This window comes from Trichoderma aggressivum (assembly GCF_033847375.1).
Source record: "Trichoderma aggressivum f. europaeum strain CBS 100526 chromosome Unknown scaffold_035, whole genome shotgun sequence".
NCBI classification, from domain to species: domain Eukaryota; kingdom Fungi; phylum Ascomycota; class Sordariomycetes; order Hypocreales; family Hypocreaceae; genus Trichoderma; species Trichoderma aggressivum.
The window spans coordinates 148070-162543 of NW_026946401.1; the positions used below are offsets into that span (position 1 = coordinate 148070).

General features: G+C 47.9%; 6 protein-coding genes across 6 annotated transcripts; 2 read left to right on the forward strand and 4 right to left on the reverse strand.

Annotated features, from left to right (window-relative positions):
* Nucleotides 1–667: 667 nt before the first annotated feature.
* On the forward strand, nucleotides 668–1154 carry Triagg1_7702 (uncharacterized protein; the record flags this gene model as incomplete). The annotated part of the gene is made up of 2 exons (XM_062902467.1): nucleotides 668–782; nucleotides 847–1154. 2 exons carry the CDS (start codon nucleotides 668–670, stop codon nucleotides 1152–1154), a joined length of 423 nt encoding a protein of 140 aa, XP_062753288.1.
* A 414-nt stretch (nucleotides 1155–1568) lies between these two features.
* Triagg1_7703 (CAZyme family GH2) lies at nucleotides 1569–4613 on the reverse strand (the record flags this gene model as incomplete). Its single annotated transcript, XM_062902468.1, has 4 exons — nucleotides 1569–3283; nucleotides 3341–3849; nucleotides 3902–4345; nucleotides 4411–4613. 4 exons carry the CDS (start codon nucleotides 4611–4613, stop codon nucleotides 1569–1571), a joined length of 2871 nt encoding a protein of 956 aa, XP_062753289.1.
* Nucleotides 4614–5657: 1044 nt separating this feature from the next.
* Triagg1_7704 (uncharacterized protein) lies at nucleotides 5658–7136 on the reverse strand (the record flags this gene model as incomplete). The annotated part of the gene is made up of 6 exons (XM_062902469.1): nucleotides 5658–5975; nucleotides 6031–6100; nucleotides 6158–6176; nucleotides 6236–6734; nucleotides 6792–6976; nucleotides 7031–7136. The coding sequence occupies 6 exons, from the start codon at nucleotides 7134–7136 to the stop codon at nucleotides 5658–5660; spliced, it is 1197 nt and encodes a 398-aa protein (XP_062753290.1).
* Nucleotides 7137–8653: 1517 nt separating this feature from the next.
* Nucleotides 8654–10027, forward strand: Triagg1_7705 (uncharacterized protein; the record flags this gene model as incomplete). Its single annotated transcript, XM_062902470.1, has 3 exons — nucleotides 8654–8986; nucleotides 9041–9156; nucleotides 9211–10027. The coding sequence occupies 3 exons, from the start codon at nucleotides 8654–8656 to the stop codon at nucleotides 10025–10027; spliced, it is 1266 nt and encodes a 421-aa protein (XP_062753291.1).
* Nucleotides 10028–10148: 121 nt separating this feature from the next.
* On the reverse strand, nucleotides 10149–11749 carry Triagg1_7706 (uncharacterized protein; the record flags this gene model as incomplete). Its single annotated transcript, XM_062902471.1, has 2 exons — nucleotides 10149–10902; nucleotides 10965–11749. 2 exons carry the CDS (start codon nucleotides 11747–11749, stop codon nucleotides 10149–10151), a joined length of 1539 nt encoding a protein of 512 aa, XP_062753292.1.
* Nucleotides 11750–12206: 457 nt separating this feature from the next.
* Triagg1_7707 (uncharacterized protein) lies at nucleotides 12207–14015 on the reverse strand (the record flags this gene model as incomplete). Its single annotated transcript, XM_062902472.1, has 1 exon — nucleotides 12207–14015. The coding sequence occupies one exon, from the start codon at nucleotides 14013–14015 to the stop codon at nucleotides 12207–12209; it is 1809 nt and encodes a 602-aa protein (XP_062753293.1).
* Nucleotides 14016–14474: the final 459 nt, after the last annotated feature.

Here is a 14474-nt window from a genome sequence, read left to right on the forward strand (position 1 = left end):
GTATAAAACGTATAGCCGAGTGTTGTACGGATATAGCCCGTGCTGCCTCCGCATGTTGCTAGAGATGCTTCGTAATACTGGGCAAGCATACCTGCATTAAACACAGCGTGTATCGAGAATGTTCCGTAATACCTTTCTAGTTGTACTGACGTGAGATTATGTGGAGCAATAGTTGTACAGGCTCGTACAGTAAGGAGCTCTGAGAGCAAGTAGTGATTCGACTGCCCAAAGAGTGAATGGAGTGGTGTTCTGAGGCTTCCCTACGCCAAACGGAAACTGGCTATAGGAGCTAACGTGACAATCGTTCGCGCAAAATGCATATGAAAAAGTGGGACATTAGCCTCAGAAAAGCTAGCTCTCCGCTGAAATGAGCCATCGCGAGTGCCCTCTGACAAATGCATTTTATATGTTAACAGATTTCAAAGGGATTGCAGATTAATCAGCCTCGTTTCAAAATGTTTCTCTATAGAGCAAGTAAATTGATATGATGTAAAAGATCAATTTCAAGGTAATATAGAAGACTATTTAATGCCCATAATGGTCTCCGGTAAACCCCAGATTTTCTCAATAGCACCTGGTTTGGAGAGTTATATAAAACAGCCTCTGGGAGTCATCAAACCATTCAATATCCTATCCAGGCCATACACACAGCTTAAGAACGATCATCATGTCTAATAAACCAAGGTTCTCCGCTTACCCTGGATTTGGGGACCACGCTTTTGAGTTATATGGGTATAGCCAGGCTGTCCGAATCGGTAGCCGTGTCGAGATCAGCGGCCAAGGTATGTGGTGCAACAATATGCTTTTTTAAACAATATGCAGGAGTGCGAAACTAATATTGACTAGGTGGATGGGACCCCAATTCGGAAGATGTCGTGATCTCGGCTGATATCAAGGAAGAGATTGATCAAGCATTTCGAAATGTTGACCTGACGCTGAAACATGCAGGCAGCAAAGGGATTTCTCAGGCCATTCAAATCAAATCCTACCATACCAACCTTGGAGATGAAGTTATTGGCTATATGACGGAGAATCTCAAGAAGTGGATTCCCGACCATAAACCGATCTGGACCGCCATCGGCGTGACCAAGCTGGGACTTGTTGGTATGCGCGTGGAGATTGAGGCTGTTGCCCATGACCCGCAAGAAGCATAAGCATTAGTTCTTTGCTAGTAGATCACTACATCGAGTTTAAATACTATTAGCAATACGTCTGATAAGCATTCCGCATTTAAGCTCCGATTTGCTCTTCCTCGAAGCAAGGTCAAGCTGAGAAAGTCAGCTATATTGCAGTGGGGGTAAACTGGCTGGATTTTATGAACCATAATAAAGACTAAGAGCTCTTAGATCGTACATAAAGTCTTATTGAAGTGATTAAAGAAACTCTTCTGTATAGCCTAACCAGTATCGCAGGCGTGGTTTAACCGCCGATGGCAAGCTTTAAAGAAATGTTTATGTTTCCGCTCCTCACTCTATATTACTCTTAACATTGGCAATCAGAGGCATAACGTAAGATACGAAGAATTATCATACTAATGTAATTTAATCTTTGCATTGGCAGATATTCTGCTAAGTAGCAAGTGTATCATTCCAGGTACTCTTTACAGTAACGCGACTCTCCCAGCCAGCGCTTGCTCCACGAACACGATACCCAACTGTCTTACTCTGCCCCTGTCGCAACCAAAAGCCATTATCATCGAAAGTGACAATAGCACCAGCATCACTCGGGTCCAGCGCGATCCACGTAAATGCACTGACACCCTTCTCAGCTGTGACGGTGAAGGCGTTTCCTTCTTGTCGGATTGTCAATCCCGGATCGATCAACTTAGCTTTACTGAGTGGCGTGGCTGTGAAATAGTTTGAGTGCGAGTAGGTTTTTGTGCCCTGAGAATTTGGCGGCGTTCCTGTCGCGGTAACGTTGGCAATCAAGACTGCGTTTGCAGCTGGAAGATTGCCGCTGCTTGTAAGTGCCGTGATGTTCAACTTCGCCAAGACAGTGGAGTTGACAGGGCCGACTGTGAACTTCTGCGACTTGACAGATGCATCAGAGGAACCAACTGGACTTCCATCGTAGCCGATCCATTCCCAGCTTGCCTCTCCCGAAACATCGCTCCACAGGTCCGACACAACGTATATCTCCAAGACACCCGTAGTGACGTTGAACACCGGAGCAATAATGACTGGTTGGAAGATATCTTTTGTTGCATAAAAGTTGACCTTCCACCGGCCATCATATTCCCTGCTTGACCACGTCGGCGCCTGCCAGATATCATTAAGCTGCCAGTAGAGCGAACCAAGCTGCCTTTGAGGCATCCCCGATCCGGCACGGTAGTACTGAATCTTGGTGTGATAAAAATCAGCCTGGAATACCTGGGTAGCGTGGCACCAGGCAGCAAAGTTGGCGACAGAATCAGTCTTGGCCGGTGTCGGGTACCAAAGCGTAACACCAAGAGTCATCTCGCCCATACCTCTCAGAGGATCGGCAGTATTGTTGGTGGTGAGACTGCCGGGCGGATAGTGGTGGTTGCGCAAGACGGTCATGGTTGAGTTGAAGTGGAGTTGGTCTTCGGGAATGGCTTCACGCCATGTCTCGAGGCTAGGCATGGAGTGGAAGCCAAATTCATTGGCAAATCGACCAAGGACATACTTGTTGATATTGAAAGCGTCCGCTGCATTGTAATCGTAAAAGTCGCTATCACCGTAGAGGTATCCGGGCGTGGTGTTGTAAAGGCGATCAACGAATGGAATGGGCAGGCTGAAGTTAAGTTCAAGGTAGCCGTTGTTGGTGCTACAAGGCATATAGCTGATGCTGTGAGAGTTGCCATACACGGTTGGAAGCAATGTGTTGAGGAACAACTCAAGATACTCGCTCAAATACCGCTCGTACTGAGATGGGGCCTGCGACCTGACGGCAGGCAGCTCATCTTTCTCCATTTCATTTCCACCGGCCCAGAGGGCCAAAGAAGGGTGATGGTTAGCCCTTCGCACCTGATAGACAGCCTCTTGGCGGACATTCTCGAGGAAGGCCGGCGCGACAGGGTATAGAGAAACACTGAACTCAAACTCGCACCACAGCAGAATACCCATCTCATCAGCCAGATCGTACATGAAGTCGGGGGAGTAGGCTCCGCTGGACCACACACGCAGCATATTCTGGTTGGCATCTACCACATCAGAGAGTATCTCATGGATGTGCTCAACCGTTACACGAGGCCAAAATGGATCTGGGGGCACAAAGTTGCTGCCTTTGGCATAAAAGACATTGCCGTTGATCTCAAAATGGACTATACTCTGAGTTAGCCTGTCTCGCGGTCAGAAATATGGAGAGAGCCCATTCTTACAGTTGCTCCCGTTGATGATGCCTTGTGACAGCTCCAAGTCGCTGATAGGCTCCATGTTGAGAACAATCGTTCTGAAGCCCATCCGCTTGTTGACAGACGCAATGGCCTTCTCTTCAAAGATGACCTCAACACTCATATTATAGAGCTTCTGCGCACCGAGGCCATTGGGCCACCACAGCTCGTATTGAGAAGCATCAAGAGTCGTAATACCGGTGACGACGTCGCCTCCATTCGAGACATTGCTAAAGTTTCCCGAGCTCACCTGGTCTTGTGAATCTGAATCGATGATTGTATATCTCATCTGTGCACCCTCAGGAATGGTTCCAACTGTGTCAATACTCGCGTTAAAGATCCAGTCAGCGGTCTGATCTGGCGGCAGATTGTTCAATTGGCCCTTTCGATATAGGTCAAAAGCCGAGTTTTTCACATATACCGCGCTCGGCCCGGCAAGTTGGACGAGGTAGGCAGGCTGCCAAATGCCCACTGGGACAAACGCAGGGCCCCAGTCCCTACCAAAACAAGGTCAGTTATATAGCAATACTTGTACTGGAGGCAACGTACCATCCAAAGTCGGATTGCTCCTTTCGTACAAACCACCTGTTTGGAATCTCATAGACCTCGTTGATGCCATTCGGCCATGTCTCCTGCCCGGGCTCCTTGGCTATGGCTGCCGAGATGTTGGGAGTGGCGCCGAACTTGACGGTAAGTTGGGGTTGAGCGGCCGTGCATGATGCCAGGACCTCGGAAATGTCAAAAACCCACTGTCGGAACTGGTTGTCCGCATTGCCAACGTGCTCTCCGCAGAATTCGACGGCAGCGTATGTATCGAGGCCGTTGAAGACAAGATAGCTGGCGAGGTCAGATGTTTGCCTACGCCCAGTCAGATCCTGCACACGAAGCAAGTCGTTGGTGGCTCCGTGATCATACAGCCCTTCAACCTCGCTGGTGTAGGTCCAGTTATTGTTGCCGATCCAACGAAGGTCGAAATCGTTGAGTTCAATCAAACTGTAGACGTTGCGTCAGCATACGCACAAGTGTTCTCTCTTGTAAGCGGGGGCATCGATACATACGGGTCGCTGATGATATTCGCTGCATAGAGGTCAACATGGGCATGCGATGGCACCTTTCCTGGAACCGATATATTGTTGAAATTCGGGCTTGTGAGTGTCCACGTTTGTTTGGAGAGATCTATGACATTCTTTCCTGCTGCAGCAAGCTGCGCAAACGCCGCCACGGCCGTTCCCACCGTCGCTATGGACGAAATGAGCCTCATAGCGGTATCTTAGCAGCGCTCATATAAATGCTATACGGCTTGACTCTAAGAGCTGCGCACTTCTCAATGGCCCACCAGGTGTGCTATTATTGCGAAAAGGTAAAAACAAACGTTGAAGTTTGTCGGTCTTATAGCAACCCGAACCGATGCTGGTAGTACCAGGTACGGCGGCAGATGACATCAGGAAACTCTTCCTAGCATGATTATAGCTGCGTCGATTTCGATATCATTGGCCATTGGGTCTGGAGACCTGCCATGACTACCCCGGCTCTGCCATGACATACTTCGTCATCGGGAGTCAGGCGGCTGTGCTGAAATTCTGGTGATCGACAAAACATAGACTGTATTCGGGTCGCATATGGGAGCCTATATTGCTTCAATGCAACTACACAGCGCTCTTAAGTTTTCTCACGGCGAGCGGGGTGGTTGCATCGAGAACTGCAAAGCAACCCTACCTTGATATCGTTCCAACGCCTCCAAGTTCGACATTCCCTTGAACCGGTCACAAACAGCCAGAGAGACAAGCACTCACGAGCTCATGGGACCTACTCTAGTTGACGCCTGCGTGTTGCTCTTGTTCAAGCGATGGGCTCACAAGCGTCGATGAGATGCGGGGTGTTGCAGTGTAAATTGCGGGGTTGCGGGAATACGCCCACGAGAGCTCCAGAACTCCCGGGCTAGCCTGAGCCGAAGTGGTCGGGTGTTGTTGATGTAAACATCAAATGATCACCTCGGTTTCATGCGAAATATCGGCTCATTGTAACGTGCAAGGTTACCCTCATTTGAAATATCCTACGGTTTGTTTTTCTCCATGCACGTCTTGGCACAATGGCGTACAACACCCATTACGAACTACAGCTTCTTATTACAAAGCAATTCCTGGGTACCCAATTAGAGGGGAGGCACATCAATAGGACGGCAATTTCGAGAATAGCATACCCCGTCTATGAATCGTCCGGAACTTGGACAATGATCCTAACCCACCGCCATCAGATAAGTGAATGTAAAATAAGAGAATCCATTAAGCTGTCTCCCTGAGTTGCACTATTTCGGCACCATATATTTGTTCAATAAAGCTTGTACTCTGTCCAACGGTAAGGCTTCAATTGTTCTTCCTTGGAACCCCGTCAGAGTTTCGGCTTGACATAAAGCGTTCAAAATGGCTTCCTCTGTAGCCTCTGATACTGCATATAGTAATGCATCAATGGTTTCATTTCTCACAGTATTAACTCCCTGTGTCTCTACGGGTGGTAGGTAGGACATCCCGTTTGATGCTTCGGCCAATTTATTGGGTGATGTTCCTGTAGAAAAGGCCAAGAAGATTTCGCCAGAAAAGTTTCGTCCAGCTGAGTGGCCACTGACCTGCACAAGCATCAGTATAAAATGTTGTAGGTGGGCTTAAGAATGGCATATGTACCTGAGCTACACCCATTCCAGCATGTTGGGCGAGCCTCTTTAGTTGGTGTGGAAGCAATGGTGCATCCGTTCTGTAGCCAGTTAGTGATCAGCATCTTCTTTGTTGACAGCAAAAAGGCAAGACTTACGCAATAACCACAATAATACCTGCATTTGGTGTAAGTGTCTTTTTTCCATGGATACTCCTGATAGTGAGGATGACTTACTGCCTTCCATGGCTTTTCCCCCTTCTGGAGCCTCTTTCTTCTCCTTGGTTTCTCCAGCCGACTTCTTACGATCCTCGTCCATCAAAAGCCTCCCCACTGGGACATCGGCTATTCGTAGATCTGGTCGCCCGCCGTGGTTGGCTTGTACGACAACACCGAGAGTATAATTCTTTTGTGGGCCAGGAACGACACGCGAGCTAGTGCCTGTGCCTCCCTTGTAACCTGAGCAAATCATAGCAGTGCCCCCGCCGTGATTACCCTCGAGAACTTTGGGCTGATGTTGCGCTGCAGCTATTGCCTTGTTAACTACATCCCTGTCTATTACTGACGCGCAGATGTCGTTAAGATATCCATCAAACGTTTCTGCCACGACCGGAATTGTGAACCGGCGCAAAGCCTCTAAGTCGTCCTCTCCTCTCTTCCGAGATTGCTCCATGCACCATAGGAATAATGCATCGTAAACTTTGCCAATACTAATAGTGTTTGTAATTGCGATTGGCTGGAAATGAATGAGTAATGGTTTTCATCACTTGCTGAGACGAAGTACTGAACTGACGCAAGCAAGGTGGCCCCATTCGTAAATCATATGAGCGCCTGTCATTTCACCGGCGGCATTCAGGCCATGGGTAGCCGCATAACATGGAGACAGGGCCGTTTCTTCAGGGCCACGGGGCAAGATGACTGTGACCCCCGTGTGAACACCGGATTCCTTGTGAATGGTAACTTGACCAACTTGAACACCTGTAGAGCAAGGGTAAGCAATTGTGGGATATATAACGGAGGGAGGCCATTTACCATCAACGTCCAAGATAGAATTCTGGGGACCTGGTGCGAACTTTCCCGGCGCATAGCCTAGATCTCGAATTCGAGGCTTCGCTAACTCTTCAGTTGGGACAATCATTGTTGACATGTGATATGCAAAATCATACACTAAGTTCTCGGCGCAAGTTGAATATCAGTAGCTAAACTCCAGGAATGCCAGGTCAGCCAAGGGGTTATATCCTGCTAACCTGTGGCCTTGTTAAAGTCTCATCCAGAATCTTGACCGATAACATGCAAACCCGAAACGCGACGCTACTTGTCGACTAGTCCTTTATATGGATTAGCATTCGTCTAAGTGGAAGCACAGATACTTTGCATGCAGTACGGAATACGCAGTGCTCACAAGTACTCCTTAAGAAGAGCTGCCCCAGTTTAACTGCTTATCTCGTGTTTCTCGTTCAGCATTCAAATGCGAAAGCCGGAATCCCGACGCGTCTTCCTTCACTTCTCGAGTGTAATCCCCTCACCTCATAGCTCAAGCAAAAAAAAAAAAGAAAAAAAAAAAAAAAACGGGAGAAAAATTACTACGGGAGAAGCAAACTGTTTTCCGCATCTGACGAATGACCCAACCCAAGGCTGCTTAAAGCGACATGGTTCGGACAACAATTGCATGTGCCCGGTGTAGGTTAGTACACTGTTTCGGATACGCTTCTCGGATTGATGATCTTTGCCTTTTAAGCGCTGCCTCAACAATTCAAATGAGAAAATATTTCAAGAATGTCAGACTGATCATTACAAAGAAAGGCTAAGATCAAATGTGTTCATAATGGCTCCCCGCCGTGCCAAAGCTGCATAAAGGAGGGCTCGGCAAGAGTTATCCACACTTGCACTCTGACACGCCCTATCATCAAGCGGAAGAAATTGTCACCCGCGTATGTAGCACGTCCATTCTAGTTGCGAAAGAGAATTCATAAAATCTAACTGGTAGGAATGGGACTGCTAGTAGTCACGAGCCTTCTACCGGCATACCTGAACGTGGCTCTGCGGAACATCGTGCTACACCTATTCCTCGGACAGAGAGGAGAAGAAGTTCTTTCTCGAATCTCCACAAGGGAATAAGTCATGAGGAAGGATCTAATAACCAACGAAAGGAATTCGTACACCGCGTTGCCAAAGCGGCAAACGTATTTGTGATACAATTTCCAGAGCTGAACTTTCTGCATCTTCCAAGTTTCTTACAGGATTTAAAATGCCTAGATGAGAATACAGCTGATAATGTGGTTCAACGAGAGTCTGACAACCGCGTAGCTAAACTAAAGGGTCTGTGCTTCGCTATTTTGGCTCTCTGTGCCTCATGGTGCGAGGATGAAGATTCTACAGAGGGCTATATATCATCCGCAAGGTCCAGCTTATCGGTGGTCAACAATCCGGACGTCTTCACGGTGCAGACACTTTTGGTCATAGCCATGTACGAGTGGGGATGTGGTAGGACATATAAAGCATGGGCAGATAGTGGTAGGTTTCACCCGACTCTTGACTGTCATTTCTTCCACATCAGTGTGGAAGAAACTGATTCTATATTTAATGCTGAGACGTGTGATAGGTATGGCTATAAGATCCGCTCAGCTACTCAGTGCCCTTCCAAAGCAACGCGACATGACGGAACTGCAGAGTGAAATCCTGAACCGCACATTCTGGGCTTGTTTTGTCATGGACAGACTGGTCTTCTGTGGAAAACCTCAGCCATTGACTCTTCCCCTTCATTCAGTGGATGTGCACTGGCCTGTTGGACAGCGAGACTTTGCATTCGGCCAAACGACATCTCGTATCTACCCAAATGTTGAGCACAGCAAAGTCATTGATCACGCCAAGTATCATGACTTGGACAGAGTATATACCCTTATTGTTCAAGGCTACGATGTTTGGTCCAAGATCCTGCAGTGGATAGCCGGTGGTGGCCGTCGACGACCGTCTACTCGCCAGCAAGTTGTATGCCCGTGGGAAACTGGCTCCATCTGGCTTTCTCTATATGATGAATTGCAGGAATGGCGGGACAGACAAGACACCAGCATACGATTTCCAGATACAGCGTTAGAAGTTCATGCAAGTCTTGGCCAGGCACATTGTTTCGCGTATCTCAATCTGATATATCATCTCTGGTAATGTCTTTTCTCTACATTCCGTTTGTCGGATCCTCTAATAACGTAAGCTAGCCGGCTGTTCCTGGGGCGTGAATATATCCCTTTTCTTCCGACGCCCACCTCCCAGCCTTCAGGGCCGGTAGATCCGCCCCTTTTGGCACAGGAGGCACCTTCGGGATGGTGGGAAGAAAGGGCATGTGAGCTGTTCGCATCTTCCGCACACATAACCGATATTCTTCGCCGATTAGATGCTGCAGCGACGCCATTTTTCACTCCGTTTTCAGGCTTCTGCGCCTTCTCAGCAGCAACTATGAATGCAAACGTCTTGTATTTCCCTCGAATGAACCTGGGCCGAAGTACGACAGCTGCGGCAGACTTCAACGCTGACAGAGCTTACCTTGACCGCTTTCGTACGCAGTGGGCAATTGGAGCTCGTTGGTGGACGGCCATTGAGACTACCCAGCGTCTTTACGAACGGGCTGGTCGTGACCAAAACAAGTTTATTGGCAAGACCCGTACAGACTTTTTGGCATTAGAGGCGATCATAAACCACAGTGCATCCAGCTTCCCTTCCGAGGATGAAACTGATACTCATATGGAGCCTCGAGATCACCTGAGAGATCTACCAGCAACCCCTAGGTCTAGTAGTGTCAACGAAGGGCTTGCGACTCTCGCCGGAAACCACTCTGTTTCTGGAGCGATGAGCGTGCGAAACTCGACTCAGGTTCAACCACAGATACAATCGCAACTTGACACAGCTTTATACTATGACGGTAATGGCAATGAATGGAATGCAATCTGGCCTCTGTGGGAAGATCAAATAGGTATCGCTTTTGCATCGGACCATGCTCCGTGGGATTACGCTGCAAACTCAGCGTCTATGTTGTGAATTTTTTTTGCAACTGCGCTATTCAATCGGCCATATATAAAGCCTCAAGTGGCTATAACTCTATGATAACTTTGTGATACATTTCTGCCTTCATACACCCCTCTTGGTCCCAGTTTGGCCGTTAGGCTGTCTCTTCTCTTCCAGTTGCACTGTCATAGTGTGACTCTACCTCATCATAAGCGCGGCGAAGTGTCGAGATAACGGTGTCGAGCTCATTGTCCGATATGTTGAACGGGGGAGCAAGAAGGATGTGATCTCCAACAACACCATCCACTGTTCCCACACAGGGATACACCGCCACGCCCAAGTCGAACGCTATTTGATGGATCTGGGACCCAAATCCAAATGACGCCTCAAACGGAGTCTTTGTTTTCTTATCTTGGACAAACTCAAGCGCCCAGAGCAGGCCACGGCCACGGATATCGCCTACGTACTTGCGACACTCGAACTCAGTACGCAAACGCCGTCCAAATTTAGTACCCAAGTCAGCGCATCTGGATACTAATCCCTCCCGTTGGATAATTTTCTGTACAGCAAGTGCTGCTGAACATGCTGTCGGATGCGCCTGGAACGTGTGTCCATGGTTAAATACCGATGAACCCTGACGTAGAGTGTTGACTATTCTGTCGTTAACTAGCATGGCTGCAAGAGACACATATCCACCACCCAATCCTTTGCCGATGGTAACGATATCAGGCAAGACGCTGCCATCTTCTTGTTCAAAGGCGAAATATGATCCCGTTCGGCCTATGCCACACATAACCTCATCTAAATGTAGCAAGATACCATACTTGTCGCAAAGGGAACGAACCCCGCTGAAGTAACCCTTGGGGGCTGTCACACAGCCAGACGTTGCACCGACTACTGGCTCAGCTCTGAAGTTGTGAAGATTGTTAGAAATGGAGGATAGATGAAGACTTTGAAAGGGCAGACTTACACGAAGGAGATAATTTTCTCAGATCCAATCTCCAAAAAATGTGCCTCCAGCTCATGAATTAATCTCTCTGCATATTCCTTTTCCGTCTCATTCTTGTAGCGATAGTGATACTCAAACGCGGGATTAACAAATGATGTATTCGGCAGAAGAACATCTTCATATGGTGCTCGGCGTCCTGCAACCGATGATATGGACATGGAGCCAAAAGTGTTTCCATGGTATGCTTGCCGGCGCGAGACGTAATGCTGTCGTTGTAATTCGCCCTTTTCAACGAAATATTGCCGCGCGATCTTCATTGCCGATTCGTTTGCCTCACTGCCGCTGCCCACAAAAAAGGCCCTGGTCAAGCCATGAGCGAAATAGTTGTCCTTACCGTCGACTGAAGTGCCACACTCGAGAATAAATTTGGCTAAATCTTCAGCTGCCGTAGTTGTATATGCGCCCGTGTGGATATAACTTGTTCGTTGCATCTGAGCTGCAGTGGCTGCGATTACTTCGGTGTTGCCGTGACCAATGACAGCTACGGCTGCTCCCCCACAGGCATCGAGGATAGAGCGGCCATCGGCGAGGTAGAGGTAATTGCCATTGGCATGATCAACCAAATGAGGGCGAGTAGCCAGTGATCGATGGAGCAAGGCAGGGATGTCTCCGCCGTCAACAGAGGAGGAGGAGGCAGTCGTTACAGTCTGCTTCAAATCCTGCGGTGGTGGAAGTGATGGGGCATATGGTTTCTCTCCCAAGGCCTTGGAGACGGGCATAGAGCAACTCATGGACGCAGTAGTCATTGGTATTTGCGTTGAAAGAATTCGTCGTATTGTAAACAACAGAGTAAGGGTTCCAGTTCAAGAAGTTGACTGCGCCGAGATAATGGGAATATCTTGTGCTCTCCTTTTGTTCAAAGTCGTCAGCCATAGCATTTATAGGTTGGAAATGCACAAATAAATTTAGTCATCTTATGAATATAGCGGTATGTCCACAGGTTGCGATACATCACATCATCAAGTCCATGGGACAATGTCTGTCTCCATAGTTTAAACTACTGCGAGCGATATGGGCTTAAGCAATCGCCTCAACCGTCCAAAGCCGAAACGCGAGATGCGAAAAGAGTTTGTGGACAACATGCCTAATATAAAACTTCAACTATTTTGACCATTTGACTATTAACCCATTAATATCCAATAAATGCTATACGTATACAAAGCATAACTTTTGGCGTGGCAATACCCATTTTGCTAATCCACCTCATACGGCATCGCCCAACCGCACAAGGAAAAGTGGTACTACAGCCACCGCGTTGAATAGCCCTGCAATCCAAAACTTTTTCCCTAGAGAATTGTACCCCCCAGGATGAATCTGCGATGGTGGCAGGCGAACTCCTGGTTGGTACTTGAATATTAAGGTGTAAAACAGACCCCCAATATTGCCACCGGCACCAACAATGCCTGCAACAGCACCGATATTCTTCGGCCGCAGATGGCCGTAGATTGAGTAACACGCGCCGTTGGCTGCAAAACCAGTAATTGCAATGAATACAATGAAACCAATGACACCACCGATAGTTGCCTGATTTTTGTTTATATAGACTCCCAGGCCGATCATAGCAATTCCTTGTGAGAGAGCCGTAGCAAGGAGCCAGTACATCTTGGCGCGCAGCCCGAATCGGGCGTAGAGAATGTCTGATACAATTCCACCCAGTGGCCGAGCAAACAGGTTCATAAGACCGTACGTTGATGCTGCATAGGCGGCATCGACAATGGTAAATGACTCACTGGCAAACAAACCAAAAATTAAACCAGGGAGAGCCGCGTCCATTGCTGTTTCGAGACCAAACGTGAGTAAATAGCACATAGCGCACGCCCAGACGCGGAGATCAATGAGGATAGCGAACAGCGCTGCCAGCGTCAGCGGCTCAGAATGTGCACTATCAACACTAGCCAGAGTAAGGTGCTCTCCAGATGTTGTATTCTGTGGCTTGGGGTCGGTGGGCTTTTGTGCAAGTTCGTTGCCAGAATCCACAATGATTTCTTCTTGGGCGGCAGCTCCTTGAAGTCCGAGTCCGTTTTGTTTCTCTTGCCCTTCCTCCATGACAGTGGTTTGAACCTTCCCGCGAGCTGACCATTTGCCACCTGGCTGGTCTTTTCCAAACATTAAAATGATGACGGCGACAAGGATCAGGCATGGTACGGGAACCGTAACAAAGCAGAGACGCCAAGCTAGGTGGGAACTGTAGCCGGCCCCGATATATCGCTGGTATAGCCCGATCATTACAGCAACAGTTACACCACCACCTAGGTTACCCCAACCGCCTGAAAAAGCGTTAGCTGTACCAACAATAGATTTATCGAAAAAGGTCGTTGTATACGCTTGGGTTGGAACAAATGTGCCTCCAAGGATAGAGATGAAAAATCGTACCGCCTCCAGCCCTTCAATATTGGTTACCAACGCCGCCAAGCCGGATGGGATTGCACCCAAAATGAGTAGAGCGGCTAGTACTTTTCGAGGACCAAACTTATCACAAGCTGGGCCAGCAATGAGACGCACAACGGCCGTGCCACCAAGAGAAGCTAGGTTGGAGTTGGTAACTTGATCTTGGGTAAGGTTTAGATCCGCCTTCACAGCCTCTGGAGCAAGCGGAGAGAAGGCAAACCAAGAAAGAAAAGCCACAAAAAATCCCAGAGTAGCGAGCCAAAATGCTTGAGAGAAGAAGTCGTCCCATACTCTGAAAAGAGGGAATGTAAGACTTTTCCCATTGGCAGGGTTGATTTCGGCTCTTCGCCAAAGTGATGACCACCGGAACTTATGGTCAACACTTGGTGTTCTTTGCCATTCTTTTCCATTCTCTTTTATTCTTCGACCGCGGGCGGAACCACTAGTGGTGTCGATATCATTGTGCTGCGGAAAGAATACACTGTGATGATCTCCACTGCTGATTGATGGTGATTGGCTGGCAGCGCTTTCGTTTGTGATTTTATATGTTTTCTTGTCGTCTTGAATTGTAGACTGCGATGAGCTAGAGGCAATGTCTGCCTCTACACCCAAAGTTCGTGACATATTTCACTCCCCTTCTGTATTACGAGGTGATGTCGAGTAATCTTGGAGTCCAATATATAGGTTGAGGGAGTTGAGCAGTCTCGAGGGCTTTATGTTGATATATTTATTTTCTCATCCCTGGTACTAATGCCATCACGTAGTAATTGTTAATACCGAGTAAACCTTCACGTAGGATATGGAGACTGACTTTGCTTCTTCTAGAAGAGATATTGCCTTTTTCAAAAAGGCTTCAATTGTCATTAAAGTAGATGAGTGAAATAGAGATCGAGAGTACTTGATCTGGCTCAGAATCTATAATTTTCTCATTCAATATCATCGTCGACTTAAATATTCTATGTATCACATCTTAATAGCAAGCCCAGGCCTGTGATATGGTACTTCAAAGATCATAGAATACTCATCTGAGATACAACCCAAAGGCAGATAAGAGCCTGGAATAGGACATGAGTGCTTATCGCT